The sequence below is a fragment of the Taeniopygia guttata genome, chromosome 10, assembly GCF_048771995.1.
Source record: "Taeniopygia guttata chromosome 10, bTaeGut7.mat, whole genome shotgun sequence".
NCBI classification, from domain to species: domain Eukaryota; kingdom Metazoa; phylum Chordata; class Aves; order Passeriformes; family Estrildidae; genus Taeniopygia; species Taeniopygia guttata.
In genome coordinates this window covers 13016800-13038526 of record NC_133035.1, presented here as the reverse complement: position 1 = coordinate 13038526, position 21727 = coordinate 13016800, and the positions used below count along the sequence as shown (strand labels likewise).

At 45.3% G+C, this 21727-nt stretch overlaps 1 protein-coding gene across 1 annotated transcript; it reads left to right on the top strand.

Annotated features, from left to right (window-relative positions):
- Positions 1-3516: 3516 nt before the first annotated feature.
- TICRR (TOPBP1 interacting checkpoint and replication regulator) lies at positions 3517-21094 on the top strand. The gene is made up of 22 exons (XM_030281071.4): positions 3517-4502; positions 5055-5340; positions 5911-6152; positions 6369-6612; positions 7078-7213; positions 7900-8042; positions 8753-8965; positions 9617-9765; positions 10504-10598; positions 10957-11050; positions 11218-11297; positions 11617-11853; positions 12278-12374; positions 12595-12667; positions 13373-13513; positions 14014-14104; positions 14605-14666; positions 15456-15611; positions 16337-16494; positions 16702-18991; positions 20217-20321; positions 20662-21094. Exons 1-22 carry the CDS (start codon positions 3861-3863, stop codon positions 20778-20780), a joined length of 5853 nt encoding a protein of 1950 aa, XP_030136931.3. The 5' UTR covers positions 3517-3860; the 3' UTR covers positions 20781-21094.
- The last annotated feature ends 633 nt before the right edge of the window (positions 21095-21727 follow it).

The window sequence follows — 21727 nt, the reverse complement described above, 5'->3', positions numbered from 1 at the left end:
AAAGAGCCGGGCAAGTCCTTCAAACGGATCCCAGCTCCTTCCTCTGCCTGCAGATCCCTGGCTTGCCTGTCAGTCTTGAAGAGATGAAAGACTGCAGCCCAGGCAAGCTGCCCAAATTTGCTGATGGTATCTAATTGTGGCCCGCAGGCTGAGCAAGCAGCACTGATTTTGGTGTTGATTAGGCAATAATTTGAGTTTATTCTTTTTTCCTTGTGTGCTTTCTTCTCAAAATGACAGATGGCAGGAAAATGCTGTGGATGGTCTTGAAGAGACTGACGGCCACACAAAATCATTCTCCAACCTCATTTGAACCCATGCAGGCAGCAGGATAGAGACAACGTTGGGAAGAAGAGAGAAGCCCATCTGCCTTAACCCTTACCCTGCATGAGCAGAGCTCCATGTGACTGGGGTCACTTTTGGGGACACATAATGCAAGTGGATTTTGCTGTTGTCTGAAGGACGAGCTCCCCCTCGAGCAATGCTGCTCAGGGTGTGTTTTTGGGTCTCCCATTACACAGGGTGTCTGCACACACCAGGACACAAAAGATCTCCAGCGAGAAGGAAGCTGAAATCCCTAAACAATACTTGATCTCTAATTGCTGAATGCTGTTGACAGTTGCATGTTCTCGTGCCAGCTGCGGGGTAATACTGGTATTCTGTTCTGTCCTAGAGCAGCCTTTAGACACCTCACAAAAGGCAGCACAGAGGAGCATTTTAAAACAAAAGGGAACTTGCTTAGGTACTGTAGCCACCAGCAGCTTCACTTTGTGATTACTTGAGCAAAAGAGCAACTGCAGAACTTTTCTAATCTATGCCATCACTGAAATGGCAGGGTGTCCAGAAAAGCAGCTTGCAAAGCCCTTGTGCAGACCCCAGAGGCAGCAGTTCTGTCCCACCTGCTGTCCCCAGCCCCTCTTCCTGTGTGTGGAGGCCAGGAACAAAGGCTAATGGCTTTTCTGCTGGCCTGATAGTCTCACCTAGCTGCACTGCCCCTCCTTATCAACCTGCAGATCAGCACTTTGTCACTGCAGTCCCATCAGGGCTGGCATGCTCCACTGGCTGTCCATGCTGTGAGAGCCCATTAAAGGACCAGCTTCTCTCCAGGCTCCTTTTCAGGGCCAGGATAACACTGGGAAGGCTGATGGGGCTGTGACAGCACCTGTGTCTGCAGCAGCGCTGGCAGAGCACTTCCTGTGATGGGTTAGACCACCACTGCATCCGCCCTACAAGGGTGGTAGGACACAGAGGGCAGGTTTCACCATGCCTCAGTCACAGATATAAAGGTGCTTAGATATCCTGTTGGAAACTTCAGGCTGGTGTGAACTTGCTCCACTACAGCATTTTGCCTGTCATGTGCAGCACCCGTAAGAGCCACAAGGTTTCCCAAAAAAATCTCTGGGATGACGCTGGGGGAGAAGGAACATGAGCCTTTCTGCTCAAGAGATGTGGGACCAGGTCTGGCAGTGTCCAGATCTTAGTTACCTTGGGTGAGGGCTGTACAGGACTGGTCCCAGCTGGGTTTCTTTCTGTTTATCACTTTTATGAGCACTAAATATATTTGAAAGATGTAGAGACAAAATCTAAAGCACAGAAATCCTTCCCTCTTGCCTGGAGGCCTTGGGGCAGCTTCACCCTGGATAGGAGGGTCCCCAGAATCTGTGCTCAAAGCAGCCACTACCAGTAGCCTTTGGGCACATGGAGTGGAGAGGGCACTGGAGAATGAGGATTTGGGGAGTCTTGGAAGCCTTGATGCAGCACAAGTGAGATTATGGGCATTGCCCAGTTTAAAAGGTGACTTGTTGCTTGTGCAGGTCCTTGAGGAGTGACCTGAAAGCTAAGCATCTGAGTCAATACAAAACAAAAGTTTTTTTCAGGTTGCCTCAGCAGAAAGGCAAACAAACTTTCCAGTGGGGCAGGACAGAGTGGTGGTATGAGTGGAGATCAAACAGTTCACTTAGCTCTGGGTTTTCTCATCCCTTTTTCTCAGCCCTCACCATTATGTATCCCTTGGAGATGAACATTGGAAACAGGACAAAATAAAGAGAGACTTTTTTAAGCTAAAAAAAAAATCTTATCTGGATCAAAATGACAACCACACATGAGCCAAATTCAAAATTATTTTTCTATTTTTCTTGTGCTCTCTCCTTCCTCCCAAGAATCAGCATTTATCAGCAAGTAAATGATTGTCCAGAAAGAACCCAAGGACTGTTTGAGAGGGAAGTCGGTGTCCTTGTGGAGCAGGCAGAGAGGGCAAATGTGAAAGCAGCACAAACACAGGACAGCACAAGAAGCAGGGGTGTGAGGAGCTCTGGCTGTCACACTGGGAAGCACTGTCACCTGGGCTCAGCCAACACCTCTGCTGGCCTTCCCAAGAGCTGGATAAGCTTCCAGAGCAAATGCACTGAGGTGGGCAGGAAAGGAGAAGGGGTTTGATAGCCAGCAGCAGTTCCCGTGTGGGAAGCTGTCAGACCTTGCTGGAAAACTCCCCTTTGCCCCGGGTTTGTTTCGGGTCCCAGGTGGACTGTGATAAGGCAGGTTTTGGTCACACTCTGCTAAGTGTCCTCAGCAGACTGTGGGGACAGATGCCAGTGGCTGGACAATGGCAGCAATGTGGTGTGGCTGGCTCTTCTTCAGGGCTCAAAGGGCAGAGCGAGGTCAAGCAGCAGGAGATGTCAGCCCCCAGGCAGGAGAAGGGAGCCCACATCCCCACGGCTGCAGGCTGCACGTTTCCAGGGACACCTGTTGTCCTTCTGTTGCTCTTGGTGGCAGGTTACTCCTGCCCACCCGAGTGGATCAGCTCCTGGTTCCAGCTCATTAAACCCACTTGTGCTCACCAGCAGAGCCGAACGGGCCCTTCAGTGCCCCTTTGTTGCTCTATAAATACCACTGGCTGCTGGTGACACTGGTTTGGGCTGGGGCACTCAAGCTCTGGAGGCGAGGGTGGAGCGGACCCCTGGGTTAGGGATGCTCTGTGGGGATTCCTCTGCCATTACCCACTGTGATCACACCCGACTACTGACGCTGTGGGACAGACCTGCTTCAAGCCCTGCAGAGAGGGGCTGCTCCTGGGCAAGGCAGCTGATGGCAGCCCAGGGTCTGTGCCCTCCACAAGCATCTAGTCCAGGTGTCCTGACCCTACATTTTTCATAGAATCGTCAAGTTTTAGGAGGCCTTTACAACCAAGTCTACAGAGCATTATCACTGTAACCCCAAACTGTGTCACCCAGCGCCAGATCCACGTGCTTTTGGGACAGCTCCAGGGATGGTGACTCCGCCACTTCCCTGCCCAACGCGCACGAACAGTACGTGTTTTTTGGTAATACGTAATCTGAAGCTGACGTTTAGCCGTGCGGGCTGTCCGTGCTGTCGGGGGCTGCCGGCTGCGGGCGGGGCGGACCGGGCTGGTCCCGCTTGGGGACCCGGCGGTGCCCGGCGAGCGCTGCCGCCACCGCCCGCTGACGTCACACCGCTGCCGAGTGACGTCACACCGCCGATGAGTGACGTAACACCGCCGCCGAGTGACGTCACACCGCCACGCGCGCCCCGCCGGCTTTAAATTTTAAACCGGTGGCGGCGCCCAATCGGCTCGTTCCGCGCGCTGGCCACGCCCCCCGCTCCGACACCGCTCTTCGCCAATGGGATGGCAGCGCTCGCCGCGCGGCTGGCCAATCAGCAGCGAGCACCCCTCTCACCGCCCCACCGCTCCGCCCTCCCGCTCCCCGTTCTCCGCCAATGGGAGCGGGAGGCGCGGGGAGTGGGCGTGGCGGGCGCTCCGCGGCAGCCAATGGGAGCCCGCGCTAGGCGAGGGCGCGAGCGGCCGCGGCGGGCGGGCGATGGCGGCGGCGTGAGGGGCCCGCGCCATGTCGTGCTCGCACAGCGCCGTGTTCCTGCTGGACACCGCCGGGCCCCGCCAGCGCCTCCAGCGCGGCGCCCTCCGCCTCCTCACCCTCCTGGGCTGCCGCTTCGGCCTCTCCCGCCTCCGCTGGGCCTTCCGCTTCTTCGACTCGCTGGGCGGGCGCGGCGGCGCCTCGCGGGGCGGTGGGTTCCGCCCGCCGGGGCCCCGCGCCTGGCAGCGCTTCGAGGAGGAGCTGGCGGAGCGGCTCGGGCCGCGGGACCCCGCCGGCCTGCCCGGCCCCGCGCCCCGCGCTGCCCTCACGCACAGCGGGCTCAAGGAGACGCTGCTCGACTTCCAGTGGGACCGGCCGGAGATCGCGTCCCCCGCCAAGCCGCCCCGCAGGAGCCGCAGGACGGGGCTGGCCGCCCCAGAGCCCCCGGAGGCGCCGCCCGAGGGCTTCGTGAATGCCGTGTTCCTGTTCTCCCCCTGCCCGCACTCGCGGAGGGAGCTCCGGCAGTTCGTCTCGGGGAACGACGCCCCCGCCTCCCCCGGAGAGCCGCCCTCGGCGCAGGAGCTGGCGGAGAAACTCCTGCCCAAGAGCGTGCAGGAGCTGCTGGTGGAACAGAAAATCACCCTGTTCTGGGTGGACACTGCCGACTGCGCTCAGGTAAGGGGATTACACGGCAGAGCTTTCAGCTGTGAGCCCTAGTGGGATATCTGCCACGCTACTTTCTGGCGGAAGTAATCTTTGGGTAGTAGGGAACCATGCCAAGGTTCACTCACTGCCACATAATCTTCAGCAAGGGACTGACATCTGGAGTGGGATCTTCCATGTGGAGACTGAGATTTATCTGCAGTGGAGTAGCTGTGCAGTGTTCATTGATGGGATGTCTTGTGAATTGACTTAGAGGGGTGTTACAGCTGTTCAGAATTGCAGATAAGCAGCCTGATAGTTCAGGTGTGTAGACACCAGATTAAAAAAAAAAAGTGGCTTGAAAATATTGCTAGCTTTTAATTCACTGGGAATAGTATTTACTTTGTTAGGTTCCTATGAAGGCTGATAAAGTCCATAAAGACACTCGGAAGGCACCGTGTTTAGATGCTTGAGGGTATGTTTCATATGCCAGTTGTTCTGAAAAAGTGAAATATTTATTTGCTTTCATGAAAGCTCTCTCACTGCCAACCTTAACTTGAGACCTCTGTGTTACTTTTATTTCAGCTGATCGAATGCCCAGATCATGGTGGCTACTGGACAATGTTGGAAGTGATTTGTCAGATGGGAGGCACCATTTTGCCAGCTGAAACCTTGGTGCACTGTTTGAGTCACTCCAGGGCAGATGCTGCTCCTGGCTTCCTTGGAGACTCCGGGTTCCCTGAGCCACAGGCTGTGCCTTGGGCCAGGCTTCTGCCCCTGGATGGGACTTTGAACTGCTTGTTCTCCAGGCCATCCCTGTATCGATCAGTGTTTCCCCAGCAAGAAGGAACATTGCTTCTCAGTGTGCCTGGTAATAAAAAAAATGGAAAATATAGATGTGCATGGTAGTAACTGGTCTCTCATGCAGGGTCCTTGATGAGCTTCCCTTGTGAATAATGTGTGTAGAAATAACTTCACATATTTGAAAGCCTAGGTGTTTTTCTTTTAAAGTTCTGCTTGTGCTCTACTACCTCTGATATGAGGACTGTGAGCCCATGTTTCTGATTTAACCTCTTCAGTTTGCCATGCTCCTAGAAGTTTGGATGAGGAGCTCTTTGCTGGTCCCACCTTATAGAGGTGTACTCCATTTTCTCATACAGTTACTTGATTTAGCGAAAATAAGAACACACATTAAAAACCCCTTGTAAAGAAAAGAGATCAGCTGTAAAGCAGCTTGCAGTATGCATGGGGTCTTTCTTTAGTGGTGCTTCCATGCACTCAGCTCCTTGAGAGCATGGGAAGGAGGTCAGTTCTGCAACACACTTACTGTATAGTATATTCCCTCTAATCTTGGAATTCACTTTTTTGACATTGAAGTTGTCTCTTCACCTTGATGGAAAAGGGTTGCTTTCAGCCTTTTTCTTTATCTATGCTTGCCCAGGAGGGAAGAAGCAGGAAAGCTGTGCCGTGATCCTGGAACCTCTTGCCATGAGCCAAAGACAGCTGCAGTGTCCAGTCAGCATTGTCGTGAAGGGAAGCTTGATGGGTTGGAGCTTGGCACAGGCTGGCCACTTCCTCACAGAGAGCTGGATACTGCAGAGCTCACAGGCTGAGCAGGGAGAGTGTAACAGGGCTCTGTTTCATCAGCTCTTGAGGAGTCTGCTGGCTGAAGGACTGCACATGGTAACTCTTCCTCTTTGCCTTAAACTAATTCCTGCTCTGAAATGAATTGTGCCAAAAGGGGTGCCAGTATCATGTTGTGAAGACATTCAGAACTTTTTTTTTCAAGGGTCATGTAACTCTATAATCTTCTTGTAAAGTATCTGTGCTCTTTAGGTCTCTGTATTTCTAGCTAATGTAAACTGTTCTCTTTTTCCCTTTTTTTCTTTTAAAATGCAGATTGCTGAAGTATCTCTGTCTAAAACTTGGTGCCCCTGCACTGCTGTTCTGTCACCTCTTTCTGGGGATACTGCAGTTCTGACTGTGCTTGGCCCTGAGAAGACTGCTGAAATTCAGGGATGCAGCCTTGAAGGAGCTGTAGTGGAAGACTCTTCCCAAGACTCTGCCACTCACCTGCCAGAGATTGTGAATAGTGTGTTGAGTAAAATTGACATGTCAGCGGAAGATTCTCTGGCCAGTCTGGGTAGGTGTCAGGAAATGCAGAACTTGCCATCTTTTGATCATCTCCAGATCTGCAGTAGAAAAACCCTAAAGTTAATGGTTTTCTCCTTGAGGAGTCTCATTTTTGGGACTTGTTCATTGTGCCATCTGTAGCTAAGGCCTTGTGATGTGATGCAGAAAGTAATCTGTATGGGTGTAGCTTTTTGTTTTATTGACAGTGTTAGTTTCCATTAGCTTGCAGATAAAGCACAGCTACATGTGCCTGAGGACATGAATTTAGAAGGAGGCTTCCTAAAATGTGTCACATGGGCCATCCCTGGCCAGTAAAGCCTGTGGGTGGGACTGCAGCAAGGAGGCTGCTTTTACATGAGTGTTTTGTGTTAGAGTGAATCTTCTCATTGTCTCTCCGGGATCAAACGTTTGTGAACCTCTGTCTTCGAACTTCTTAGTTCAGCTTTTCTCATTTTTGTGTATTGTGTCTGTACAGGACAAGAAACTCCAGTGCCAGAGTGGGTCCAGCGGGAGCTGTCCCATACAGGGGGCTGGCATCCTTCAGTGCTGGAAGCGTGGTATCCTGCATCCAATGCCTGTGGAGCAAGCTCGGATCTGATGGAGTCATTCAGGTATTTTTCTGAATGTCTCTGAGCAATAATCAAGGATTTCTGCTTCCTGTTAAGGGAGTATGGCTGTGGCATTGCTTAGAGTTCTAGAATTCTGCTGCTTTTGTTTCTGTGCTCAGCTTACTGGTGGCTTATCTCTTGGTGGGGTATACAGACAAAAGAAACTGGGAACAGGATGTTTGGGTATCAGTTTGCAGGATTAAAATCTTGGTAATTTCAGGAGTCACTTAAAATTACCTTAAGCTACTTGGGAAATGACAAATTTCAGTTTTTATGGGATAGTAATTCCAGTGCAAAATACTGAAGATGTGGTTGTGTTCTTACAGTTGGTGTTTATTTGGAATGAATAAACTTGCTTTCTTCAAAGAGCTTGCTCGTGAATCAAAAGAGCCTAATGCAGGGTAGTTTAAAAGCACAAAGCTGCTTATTTAGTTTTGTGGTACAGGCCAGTGCCATATCCATTGCACATTAATATAATGCTTGTTTCCAATATATTAAGAGGGTCTGGGTTTTCTCCATCTCTTAAGTGTGTTGGGGAGCAGGTGCTGGACGAGTTACTAGTGTGTGCTACTTGCACTATATTGCTGCAGACTGGAATCTAGAAAAACCTTTTTTCTGCCCACAGGAAGGAAGGGATATGCCTCCTACTCCTGTCTTTTTTTTGATAACTGTGTTGTTCTTTCATACAGGCTCCTGCAGGTTCCTAGTGCTAACGGGAAGGATGGTGCAGACCAATCTGATGTGGAGCTCTCAGAAAGTCTGTCTGAGCTGTACCAGAGAAAATTCAGTGAAACCTCTGCTGCAGCTGGACCAGGACATAACAAAAAAAGACGTATGTATAGTTTGGAGTTACACATGCGTGTTGCCAATAAAAGATGATGCATGAGCTCCAGAGATGTATACTCTTAAGTAGTGCCATGCTTTAAATTTATTTTTTTTTTTTATTTAGGGACAGTCTCATTTGCTTATTTGTATTAGATTAGTCCTGTAGCAGAACCCAAATTATTGTAATTCAGGATTGTGCAGAGAGTGACAAAGCTGTTAAAAGCTGCATGCAGAGTTCTGCAGTTTAATTAGCTGTTGAAATAGGGACTGCTTCAACTACTAGTAAATATTACTGCCTCTCAATTTTGTTGTAATTAGAGAAATAAACCACTTTTTTTGTAGAAGAGTTTAATCATTGCATTTCTCTACACTAATTACAGTTGACTTCACCTTGGCTTCATGTATTTGCAAGTCCTGCTGTCAGCTGTTTCTATTTCTGTGACATAAGATTGCTGCCTATATATATAACTTCTGATTAAACCTATGTAAGGTTTTATGCAGAGCAATATGCACCTGGCTTTTTTATTTGGAGAAGTAGATGCCTGCTACACTATCTATATGTTGATTTCACAAAGAAATACTAACATTTTTGGCCATGTTTTCCTCTAGGAGGTTACTAAGGTCACAGTAATCCAGAATTTAGTGTTGCTCTCTACCTTGGATGGAGTTCCTGCCCCAGTGTGCCTGATGGTAGAACTCTCTCTTGTGGCGTTGCAGGTGGGGTTCCCCGAACTCCAGTCAGGCAGAAGATGAAGACCATGCCCAGATCCCTGCAGATGCTCAATGTAGCAAGACTAAATGTAAAAGCTCAGAAGTTTCAACCTGATGCTGTGCCACCAGCAGTGAATGAGAAGGTTCCACAGAAGCTTTCAGCAAAAAGATTGGATGAAAAGGTGGAAGGAAAGACAAAAGCACTTAAAATATCAATTGGTGTGTGTTAAGTCCTGTTATGTTTCTGTCTTGATAGATCCCATATGAGCTATTGATATCCTGATACAGGAGTCATAGAGGATTTTCTGTGGAAGGGAGAGCAAAGGATAATAATGGAGTATTCAGTACCAAAGAGCAAATCAGTGTTTGAGTTTCTGTATCTTCAGCATGGCAAAGAGTAGACATTTTTTCCCACCCTTCTGTTATTTAGTTTCTGATTCTTACAAACTGGTGTTATGGCTGTTTCTGGGGTTAGTTTCTTGCCTTGTATCCATCTGAAAAAAAGCAATAAGGATTTACTTTTAAATTTTTTTTTAACCAAAAGAAATAGAGGGAAGCACTCCTCAAGGTATAACTGGAAATGTAGTCCTAGTTATTAATTAGGCAGAAATAAAGAACATTTCTTGACTTTTTCAGTAGTCCAAAAGTTTGCTGATCTTAAGCAAACTTTGTTGATTATAGGACTGATTTAGCTTATAATATGTCATGGTCCTGGACCTGGGACAGCCTTTTTAGTGTGCTATGGTCTGGATGCATCATTGCTGGAGGAAATATTTATTCTTGTTTGTTCCCTGCTTCAGCTGGGGCGAGTATTTTATCAGGGAGGTGTGGAGAACATGCACTTAGTTAATGGAGACCATTTCCTTGCAGACTTCCAAACAGAGGAGGAGCTGCAGTCCCACTTGACTACAAGCTACCAGAAGGCTGTTGCTGAGGGAATTCCCTCATCTGTGTGTGCCCAGAATATGATCATGGCCATTAAAAGGTTCTTGAAAATACAAGATGCCAAAGAGAAGGAGGTAGGTGAGAGCATGTGGGCAGGATTGTTACTGATCTGGAAGTTAGAATTTTTACTATTTTGGACAAACTTTCCTTCATGTTCCCTGAAGTTTTATGTGGAGGTGCACCATGGTCACTGACTGCTTCTATCTGTGAGGACTCAATAGTGAAAAACTGGATGCTTGTAAAAAATGTAGGAAAATCCAGTTCAGTTATCAGTTTACAGCTTTGCTAAATGTTGCAAGATGTCTTTTCTTTACACTCTCCTCCTTACAAATCCTGATTTTAAAGACAGTATTTAAAAAAATACATTCTTGCAAACTGTATTTTAAAGAAGGTGCATCTTTTGTTTTTGCATTATGTGGCAAATCTAGGCCTGGCTTTGTCAGGTAAGAGAAATAGTTTCAAGCTATTTCTTACAATCTTTAGCACTACTTATAGGCTTACAATAATCTTAAACCAAAACTGGTAAACCTTTGATTAATTTAACAAAAACACTGTGAAAAACAAATCCAGAGTGGATCCAGAGTAAAGAAGGCCTGAAGCTGTGAGCAAGAGACCTCTGATTTCAAGCTCTATGTTGTTTTATGTTATAACTCTGCTACTGAGGGGAAAAGTAATTCCTGTCCTTGAAAGGAAAGGAAAAAAACTGTACTTCCAAAGGAATAGGTTGGGGTGGTAACTGAGGGACAAGGGAGGACCCTGCCCCGCAGATAGGGAACAGTTCTGAAGTTCTTGCTGTTGTTATGTGTCTGCAGGTGGCCTGTGTGGAAAGAGTCAGGAACCATCTCCTGAAGACCAGCAAAATGCTCAGACAACAGCATGGCTCACAGAAGGAGACCAAAGTCAGAGAGTATGAGACACTGTATTTACTTCAGCTTCTGAGATACTGTGGAGTTGGTTAGCAATTTTTAATGGTGGCTTTTTTGTACAACTGGAAAAGTATTTACATGGGGCAAATATTTCAAGAGTAATCTCTGGTTGCAGTAAAACCATTTCATTAAATGCAAATATACCCGTGCTGTGTGATAAGCACTACAGCCTATATCTGGAGTGAGGTATCTCCCTTGCCACCCAAATGAAATGCTAACTAAATATTGCTGTCAAAAGGAACCACTTTCCTTCCCATTGCTTTTTTGAGCACACCTTTTGCAGTAAATCTGCTGTTTCCAGTAGAAAAAGAGGTGATGGGTAATTACTTGTTTTCTTAGGTGCCGACTTCAGGTATTTTTGCGCCTTGAGTTGTGCCTTCAGTGCCCTTCGCTGCAAAGCAACGCTGAGGAAATGGAGCAGCTGTTAGAAGAGGCAAGTAAAGTATAAACCAGGTTGTGTTTCTGCATGGCACTAGAAATGTAGACCTGGAACCTGCTTTTCCTTTGATTTTATACTAACACTTTATATTCCTTACTAAAATATCTGGTGTTGCAGCTGTCACACCTTAATCCAATTTGCCACCTGACCTTCTCTTCCAGATGACAGATATGCTGCGCATTTTATGTCTGACTGAAGACCCAGCCTATCTTACAAAGTTTCTAGAGGAAATACTAGAATTGTAAGTTATTTGTCATGACTTATGTATTGCTGGGGACTGTGGTTTGGGTTGGATGTTGTCTGTGAGTAGAGAGCAATCAACAGTTTTGATTTACTTTGTAATTCTCAGAAATTTAGATGTGTGTTCTCTTTTTTACACTTATATTTTGGCTACAGAAAAAGTGACTGATAAGTAAACTAATTTAAAAACTCAGTTGATATGCAGTTTGTTGTTTTTAAATTGACATGTAAGAACAAGGATCTAGTTCACACCTTGGGTTTGAAATAACCTAAGTTTTGAGGAGAGGTATATTTCATGTGTGTTCTCTCTGGTGTTCCAGGTATATGAATTCTATACCAAAGATCCTTGGAGATATTTATTATGGTCTGGGTACACAAATACCTCCGAAGCTGGCATCTGTTCTGCCTTCAGACTTCTTCAGTGATGACTCCATGACTCTGGATAGCAAATCTCCAGGCCTTCCTCCCTCTTTATCATCTGTCTTAACTCCCAGTACCGTTTGCACTGAGAGTGATCAGCTGGAGGAGCTGCGCACCAGATCTGCCAAAAAGAGAAGGTAGTAATTCCAAACAGGAGGCAGCTTTTTGTTGACTATAAAAAATAGTCTTGATTCTGTATTTGTATCTTATGCAAAAGTAGATTTCAGGAGCATCTTCCATGAGAGGAAAAGCATGCTATGCTGTGCAGTAGCTGACCTGTATTGTTAAAGTTAAAAGTGATTTTCTGGAGATGTCTGTTTTGGGGATTCTGTGTTCATATTAGCAAATTGTGAATGAATTCCAATACCAACCTTAGGAATAGCTTTTTATATTGTAAATTATATCCCAGTGTTGTAGTAAGTTGAGGTATCAATGTAGTTTGCAATTTGAATTTAGGTAAACACTTCCTATCTCTCAAATCACACCTAAGTTTATTTGGTAGTAGGTTGATAGCTGTGCTACTGATCTTATTTTAGCTTAATTTTTGTGTGTTTTCTGAAGGAATATTGTGTTAGCCAGACACAGGAGCATGACAGAAGCACCACAGAACTTGCGTCAAATTGAGATTCCCAAGGTAGCCAAGAACCCCATCAGAAAGGTAAAACTCTTCCAGAAGGATTGTCTGTGAGTTGTGATGCTTGACTGCAAAAACTCTTGCTCTGTATTCCTTTAGGAAGTGTGCCCTGTATCCGCTGTACAGAGGTCACATTGTTTCAAAGGAAAAACTGAAATAATGTGTGGTTTAGAGCTTGTAGCTAATATTCATACTTAAACATAACATTGCACTGCTGCTGAGGCTGATTTCTCATTTGTTTCAGGAGAACTTGCATTCTTACCCTGCCACTGAGAAGTCCCAGCAGATGCCTTTGCTGCAGAAAGAGGCAGTGCAAGGTATATTGACTTCTGGCTTGTTCATGGAAAGGTGCATCTTCAGCACATGTTGTCCCTGTAAATTTTACTGAGCCATGATGAAATTATGCTGAGGCATGCTGGAAATCTGAAGGAAGTTTTGCTGAATTGTGCAAAAACTTTGAGGGGAAAAAAAAATGTGGTATTCTATGTACTCATACAGAGAAAACTTAAATTTCGTGTCCTCAAAAGAAAACCTTGACTCTTGAAATTATTTCCTACTTCTCTCTCCTGAAAAGAAAATGGGGACAAGGATGAACTATATCAGAAAATAGGATATATCCCCACAAATACTTCATAAAAATAAAATAAATAACTATCACATGTGTTCTCTGAACCAATATGTGCTTTGGTAGTGCATCTCATGTTCCATATGGGACACTGACTGTCTGCTTTTTCTGCTATGGCATCTGCTTGTAGCTTATTGCTGGAATAATGCAAATAATACAAATTCAGAAGAGAAGGCTGGAATGGATTTAGAGGAGGACATGTTCCAGTAGTAGATAAAACAACTTTTCAAAGCTTTTTAGCCTCTAAAAAGTTGTCCTTCCCTGCTGGTATATTGTTCTATCCCTAGTGGCCTCACAAAATTATCTTTGAGGTTTTTTTTTAATATTTTTTTCCTTTCTTTTTTTTCTTCTGTTTTTCCTTGTAAATTGATCTTTTCTTGCTTTTCTTGTCTCACAGAGGTTACAAAGGTAAGGAGGAATCTCTTCAATGAAGAGCTACTTTCACCATCAAAAAGATCACTGAAAAAGATGCTGAGAAGCCAGTCAGTATCTGCTGTGGAAGGCCTAAAATACAAATGCACCAGTGAGGGCAGCAAAGGTAGGATATGACTAGCACATGTAGGATTGCTGTGGAAGATCTTTTGCTAAGATTCCTATTTTTGCATTCTCAGTTCTATGAAACAATTGTGATCAGTTTTTATTGAAAAATAAAAAGAGGTCATTGTTGTGGTGTTTGGAGGGTGAATAATGAGGGTATTGAAACTGAAACCTGTTTTTACTGAACTCTTTACATCTCCTAAAGAAAATTAAAAATGCTTGGTTAAAAAGGATCTGTGAAATAAAGATGAATAATGGAAGTTATCTCAGTAGGTTAACAATGTCTGATGTGGTACAATATTGAGGGAGTGGGAGGGAGGTGTAGACACTGGACTGAAATAATGATAGCTTGTGAGTGCTGGGAGACAGCACAGTGGTTTTATATTGACTTAAGAATGACTATTGTCATTCTTAAGCTGAAGCCTGTACAAAACTGTATTTATTTATTTGTTCCAAGTGCTTTATAGTTGTGTGATGTTACAGCTTTTGTATGATTTTTAGATCATCGCAAGTTATTGACCAAGAGAGTTGCAGAAACACCACTACACAAGCAGGTGTCCAGGAGACTCCTACACAAGCAGATCAAAGGCCGGTGAGTTCTTTCTGAATTTTTTCAGTAACTATTGGCTGTCTAATTAATGGATGCCTAATTAATGGCTATGAGCAGAATTACCAGGTATTGATGAAGTCAGAGAAGATCTTAAGGTAGTAAGAGAATCAGTGGAGGCTAAATGTCATTGCTCAAGTTGGGGGGAAATACTGCTTGCTTCATCATGTAAGTCAGGCTGCTTTAACTCCTGCAGCTATTGTCTGTTTAGGTTCAGTTGCTGGTTCAAGGGCTTATGAAGAAAAGGCTCCTGCTGTATTTTGTGGGCTCCAGGCTGAATTGCAGCATTTTCTTCCATGTAGAACTGTACATCTAGGGAGCTACCCATACTCAATTACATGTCAGTAGGAGGCAAAGTGCTTACTGGTTGCTCACTTAGAGTAGCCCACAAAGAATGGAGCACTGCTTCTCAGTCTCTGTGGCAAGTTCTGTTCCTGTAAATGTGCTCAGTATGCTCAGCCCAAAATGTCTTGGTGTTTCTCAAGGTCTTCTGATCCAGGTTGTGACACTGGTGTTGTAGAAGAATCTCCAGAGAAGGCTATATATGGTAAGCACTGATTTTTCATTAAAGGTGGTTTGGCTGTGTCATAGCTTGTAAGATGAATGTGCTTTGATTTGGCTAATTCATTATAAGTCAGTCCAAAAGTGTTGTACAGTTCTGTTCTGACAGAACCACTTGCTGCTCACTGCTTTAACAGCTCTGTACAATTTAAGTTAAGAAAGGGAAGTAGATAGCAAGTATTTTAAATGAAAAAAAGTGAAGGACTTGAAGGGTGAACAAGATTCTGAGCTGCTATAATTACTGTCAAACCAGCACGTGATTATTTTTAATGTAACTTCACCATGTTGTGCTGTGACCCTGCTCTGATTTCTGCTGTAACAGACAGCCACCTGGCTCTGGGGAGTGTCTCCTGTGTTGGGTACTGCTGTTCCTTTTCCCCAGAAGGGAAGAAAAATCCAGCATGTCTGGACAAGAAGGAAAATGAAATTGCTAGCAAAAAGGGACAAGACCATTAACCCATCTTTTAACTTGGATGTAACTTGTATTGAACATGGCTTTTCTAGCATTCCTTTCCACATAATTGCTAAAGAGGAATGAGAGTAATCATGAGTTAGATGAGGGGCATCATACTTTAGGAGATTTGTATGCATAAATATTCCAAATCCTCAAGAAAACTAACCTTTGCTTCACCTGCTTGCCTTCCTGGGTGAGATGGGTACCTGTAGAGAAGTTTCTTCTGAGAGTATGTTTTTGCAGTTGTGAACTATTCCTGATGATGTGTCCATTGCTGAGGGGGGAAAGAAGGCTCAGTCTCCAATGTCCTTGCCTTTTCAGAAGCAGGTTTGAGAAGAAGCCCACGCATCAAACAGCTGTCTTTGAATAGGACTTGCTCTGGTGCTTTCTATTCCACTACACAGCCCAGCTCAAAAAAATCACAGCATCTCCACCAGGGACAAGAAAAGGAGAACTGTAAACGGCAGGATGTAGAAGGTACTGAGTGGCATTTGAGCAGACTGATACTGCTGATCTGAAAAGCTGGCATGGATAGCTCCGAGTTTGATTTGATTTGGCTCTACAAGAGGCTGTAAGAAGCTAAGAGCTGTCATGTAATATCTTCAGTAGACAGAAATTCATCCTCAGTAATTATTTTTTAATTGGTAATCTGAATTTTGAGGATGGTAAGGCAGCTATTTCTATGATGAATTCACTGCCAACTTAACAAACCAGTCAGGCCCATGTAACAGAATACCACTGATTGTCAGTCTGCATTCCTTAAAAGCAGTGAAATCCTTATAAAATATGGGACAGAAATCCTATAGCTTACTCTGTGGCAGCATAAAGCAATGACTGATGGGATCTTCTTTGCAGGCTTTCTCAGTAGGATTATCAGCTAAAAATGGTGACACTTAGTTCTTTATATTCTACTTATTATCCTTAGTCATGAACCAGAACTATCTAAAGCTACAAGCTATAAATAGAATTAGAGGCCGAGGTATTTTATAGCTTTTTTTACCATTGGAGCACTCTTTCTAAAGATGGGTATTAATTTCATAATGGAAAATAACAATAATTCTGGTGAAGCTTTAACTCTTGGTTAGAAAAGAATGTGCCAGGGATATGAGCTTTTTACACTACTTTTCCACACATCTGACGTGATTCAGACAATTGTGGCACATTACTTTGTGTTAGTTAAATTGTACTGTTCCATTCCATAGGCCTTAACCAGCATTCAGAGAGCGCCCCAGTCCACACTCCCAAGAGGTTTTTCTTTGGTGCAGTCACTGACATGTGTAGTCCTGCAGGGAAGCATTCACCTGGAAGGAGGAGAACAAGAAAAGATTCCTTACACTTAGAGGAGCTTACCTCATGTCAGGTAGAAACAGTTACTTATCTCCCTTTCTCTTTCTTCCCATCCTTGTTTTCTCCTCCATTCATCAGCATCTTAAATTTAGTGTTTGTTAAGTCTCATTCAATGGGTTTTTTATGTTTCAGATCTTGGGAAGTAAATATAAAGATGGATAGATAATACTCCTGGAGTAGAAAAAGCATGATTCTTTAACTTATTATTTTTCCCCTGCAGACTCCTAGAAAAACACCTCATAAACTTGCCCAGAAGCCACTAAATTCTGCCAGTAATCTCCCAAGGAGATCGCCTCGCATTGTCCACAGGACACCACAAAAGCTGGAGAAGACACCTGGCAAAAGTCCAGCAGCTAAGCAGAATGTAGCTAAATGTTTGGGAAAGTGCTTTTCTGATCTTGCACAAAGGCTCAAGTCTCCATCTGCGCTAACTGACAGCAGGAGTGTTCACTTACTGCAAGTAACTGCTGAGGACTCTTGTGCAGCTCTGACAATTTCCCCTCCTTGCAAAGAGCGTGGCTGGCGAACACCAAAACACGAGGGGTTCACAGAGCTTAATGCCTCTGTATTACCTCCAACAGATTCAAATCCAACTGTGTCTCCCCCCTCTGCCACCCAAGGAGGGTGTTCTACAGAACTTCAGACTCCAAGACGTTCCTTGAGAAACCTCTCAAAATTAGCATCTCAAGTTAGTGCTCGGAGACAAATCCTTACAGAGGAAATTCAGGTGCAGTTAGATCAGTTATCTCAAGCACCTAAAAGGACACCTAGGAAACTTGAAGATCCAGGTTCAAAGTTACGTACCAGCCCACTGAGTACAGAAATATCTCAACTTGCTGTGAGGCCAGAGCCTCTCTGCAATTCTCCACTCTGTGAAAGTTCCACAAACACTGTGACAAGCTGCTCTGCGTCCTGCACGCAGGCTGGGGAGTCTGACTGGGAACCTGGTGCATCTAAACCATCTCCTCAAAAGACTCCAGGTATTACTGGCACTTCACTGAGGTCCCTGCTTCACACACCCGAGCAGGCCAAATGTGAACCAGGTTCTAGAGGAGAGAGCCTCACATGTGCAGCACTTACAGAGAATGAGGATAATCAGCATGGTAGTGGTGGTAACTGTTCTGTAGAAAGCCTTCAGCTTCATCAGTCCCAAGTTACTGAAAATACTTCTGTTTTGGAGAAAAGTAAACAGATGGATAGAGTGTCTCAAAAGTCTCCTTTAAGAGAGGACTTGGAAAACTTGGAAAACCATTTGTCTCCAAAGCCTTTTGCTGGAGGGCAGGAACATGCACAGAATGCTGAGAGAGACTGTGAGCCATCAGTTAAGGGGGAGAACTGCAGTGCAAACACCTGTGAGTCCTTCCTAAGTGATTTGCAAACAGGTAGTGATGACTTGGAAGGAAGAACTGTGCAGAGGGAAGAATATATGGGACTGAAGGCTCCAAGTCTCAAGAGGCGCTCCAGATTTGCCCTGAATACTTCCCCTCCTATGCAGAAGTCTCCTCCTGCCTATTCCTTACGCTGCACTCCAGACAGGAGGCAGCGGGAAGCTGCGGCTCGCATGGGAGAGCCTCAGTTTGCAGCCAAGTTCTCGACTCCTGAAAGTCGTGGCAAACTTCCCTCTGCCAGCCCACCGACCTACGAAGTGGAAATTGAAATGCAAGCTTCAGGCCTGCCCAAGCTTCGCATTAAGAAAATTGGCTCTTGCTCATCCTTGGAAGTTCAACCTGAAGCAAGTGCCAGCAAACCCAAGGGAGGAGAAAGCCCCTTCAGTGATTTTGCTGTGACCTGGTGCAGCAAGCACCCAGGAAAACTAGCAGCCGCCTGTGTTTCCCCATCCTGCTGCCGTTCTTTCCATAGTACACCTGGGAAAGGTGCAGGACAAACTTACATATGCCAGTCGTACACCCCAACAAGCTGTGCCTCTACTGTCACCTCCCCATTCCCGTTGGAAGCAGTTCTCCAGACACCTTCTCCAAAGCAGAAGGGAAAGACTACCCCTGAAGCCATCAATGACTGGCCTCGGAGGAAGAGAGCAGCAGGCAGCACTGCTAGTGTGAGCTGTGGTCAGGGCGAGAGGAATGCCAATGATCAGACACGGGCATCAGCAGGCATAGAAAGAATGATGAGGATCTCAGAACACTGCAGCAGCAAAGTGACAAATACTCTTGGGGAATTTGAACTGGAAGGGATTTGCAGGCTCCAGGATCCGGCATCTCCTAGTGACTCTGAACCGAGGGTTGATGAGGACTCTGCCACGGGAACTTTTGGTTTGAAGTCTCGGAAGCGGGTCTTTACTTACCTGTCACCAGAAAAGGAGAAGAATGACAGTGCCAAGAGGTCGTGTCCTGATAGGGGCAGCTTGGAGCTCACTGGCTTTTCCACAGATGAGGGCAACAGAAGTAAATCAAGGACAGACTCTGTACTTCCTGAGAAACCAGGAGCATGTGCCCTCAAAACACTGGAGCAGCACAGTTGTCTAGGGGATGATGATGTCTTCCTTTCATCAGGTAATTAAATGGCATGAAAGACATTGCATTGAAATTCAGATGTGGTTCAAAATGGGGATTAGACTAAAACAAGAATACAGTTGTTTCCTGTGTAATTATCTGAGGAAGAGTGAGGTGAAAGGGGAGTGACTTGTAGATGACATGGAAGATAATTATGTGGAGAGGCAGACTGGATATGAGTAGTATTAATGATGGGAGAGAGATCAGAGAAATATGAAAGAGCAGAAAGCTGGAGAACTAAAAGGAAAGTTTGAGAACTTAAGGAGAGAGGATCCCAGTTGTAACCAGCTGGTGATTTGTTCAGGTTTCTGGTGATGCCACTGCCTGTTTCTGCCCAGCATTCAGCTCTGAAGCCAACAATCTTAAGTGTAAGCTTGGCTGTTTCACTGCTTCAGACTGGAGTCTTGGTGAGGTTAGTCCTGTGGATGTTGGTGTTCATTGCTGCTCCAGCTATCTCTGCCTGTGGTGGTGGGCCACTTGAAAGTGCTACCAGAAATTATTCCCTTGCTAACAATAATGCATCAGGAGGTGTATAGGTTTAAGCTGCCTCTCTGCTTTTGCTGTGGGTACAGACAATTCAGCCAACCTTGGTGAAACAGGCTGTTCAGCACTGTAAACAAGGCCTTGTGAACTGCAAATACTTAATCCAGTATTGTACAAATTACAGGGGGCTGTGGCGGGTGCTGTTCTGTAGTCATTGCACTAAGTTTGGTGTGTGTTTTCCCTTGCAAGGAAAGATTTGTATACAGAGGCAGTGTCTTACTCAGCATGATCACAAAAAAAGGCCAAACCTTGAATCAACATTAATCCGGATTCAGGACATGAAATAAAAGCAGTGCTTAGCCTTAAGATGGTCCTGTAAGAGACTTTCTATACCTACAGACCTTGTGTTTGTATTTCTATATCATTGTGGTTGTAACAGTTTTCTTCCAGGAAATGTGTATTATCTGTGTTTAATACAAGTGAAGTGATTTTCTGCTACACCGGCTAAGAAAACTAAATGTGCTAAGAGCTGATTCCAGACGATTCCAGACTGCCATTTACCTTTCTCAAATGCTGAAACACCACTGTGACAGTCTAGATAAACTCAGATAAACTTTATTTCAGATAAACTCTAAGTATCACATACTGATGGCACTTTTGAGGTAGCATAAAGGCCGTGTGTGAGACTTAACATTTGAGCTGTTGACTGGTTCTGCTGCAGCATCTCACTGTGCTTCTCCAGGCTCCACTCCACCCTTGAAGAGTGGACTTTCTGCTAGCAGCCTTCGAGCCCTGACCCAGTCTCCACTGCTGTCCCCACCACCAGTTCAGAGGAAGCGTGTTCAAGGTAAGCACAGGAGAGGAAAGGCTGGGCTCGAGCACACTGGCTGTGCTCTCTGCTTGCCTCCACCTAGTAAGAACAAAATCACGCTGTGCTGGGGGTTGGGCTATGGGCTGAAAACCTGTGTCTGCCACTGCTGTGTTCAGCTTCTCCATCTCACAATGCTTAAAAGAAACTTGGCACAAACCAGGAAGTTTGGAAGGAGAGAATAGCTACAGAATGAAGAGCAGCTACATGGGAAGTGCAACTTCCAGTTGGTGTTGTCTCTACTCGGTATTTGGCTTCTTGGAATCACCAGTGAATTCTGCTAAACTGTGGCTTATATGTTTTCTTTCTGTTTTTGTAGAAGAGGAATCTGATGCTGTCCAAATTACTGCCAACCAGGAGCTGTCTCCATTCCACGTCATGATTTCCAGAAGGCATCGCCTTAGCAGGACTTACTCACGGAAAAAGTTGCTCAGCTGAAGTTTGGAGCCAGGCCAGCATGGGAAACTTTGTATTATCCCAGCTGTACAAGATACCTTCTAACAAAGACTGGTATTTGGTGCTAGACTGGAGCTGCCTTGTGTTGGTACAACACTGGATGTAAGCATGTGGCAGTAGAAATAAGGACCACTCTAAAATATGGTTTCTTCCATCCATTCAAAGCCTAGCTTGGTCTTTTTGCTAGTGGAACCTTAGAGTGAGTTCTGCATTGAAGGTCCAATTCTCCCAGGTCAAGAGGGAGAATTGTCACTTTTCTACAGCTTTCTTGTAAAATAAACTGATAGGAATTTTCATTGTGTCCTTTAATCCAGAATTGGTATTTGGCTTGAGGGATGTGGGCTGCAGGAAGGAGGATGCTGGAGGCGAATGGGTACAGAACAAGCTGCGTGCTCCTGCTGTGTCTTGTCCTGATACTAAATGGATCCCTCTGTTAATTGCTTCCAGTTTGCCACAGCTTAGTGGGAAAATAACAAGCAGATTAATTAATTAGCCAAGTGCCAAGAGTACAGAAAAGGAGAAAGATAATTTAACTGGAAACATCCTTGTAGATCATGAATGGTTTGGTGTATCTGCTCCTGGCTACTGCTGGATAAGCAGATGCTGATGGAGTGACTTCATTGTCCTTTTCTGCAAAATTGCAGTAAGCCAGAGAGAATTGGCTGGGGAAGTGTCCTTGAGAAGTAAAACTTGGATGGAATAACTGAAAATGGCAGTTTCAAGACTACTCTTTACCAAACTGAGTCATGGATTAAATAGTGATTTATGCCTGTGACACATTTGTGTTCCAACCCCATGAAGACAGCAGGAGCTATGGTTCAGTGCCTGAGATGCAGCCTACAAGGGGCTAAAATTGTGCATAATATTGGAAGGGCTGGATTTTTTCCCTTGTGCTAGTGAGCTGTTTGTGCATAGCAGGATCTCGGGGA

Coding starts and splice junctions, on each gene's coding strand:
- TICRR (XM_030281071.4), top strand. CDS start 3,861: ATGTCGTGCTCGCACAGCGCCGTGTTCCTGCTGGACACCGCCGGGCCC. Junction 7,214..7,899: donor GATCTGATGGAGTCATTCAG/GTATTTTTCTGA, acceptor TCTTTCATACAG/GCTCCTGCAGGTTCCTAGTG. Junction 14,105..14,604: donor CACAAGCAGATCAAAGGCCG/GTGAGTTCTTTC, acceptor GTGTTTCTCAAG/GTCTTCTGATCCAGGTTGTG.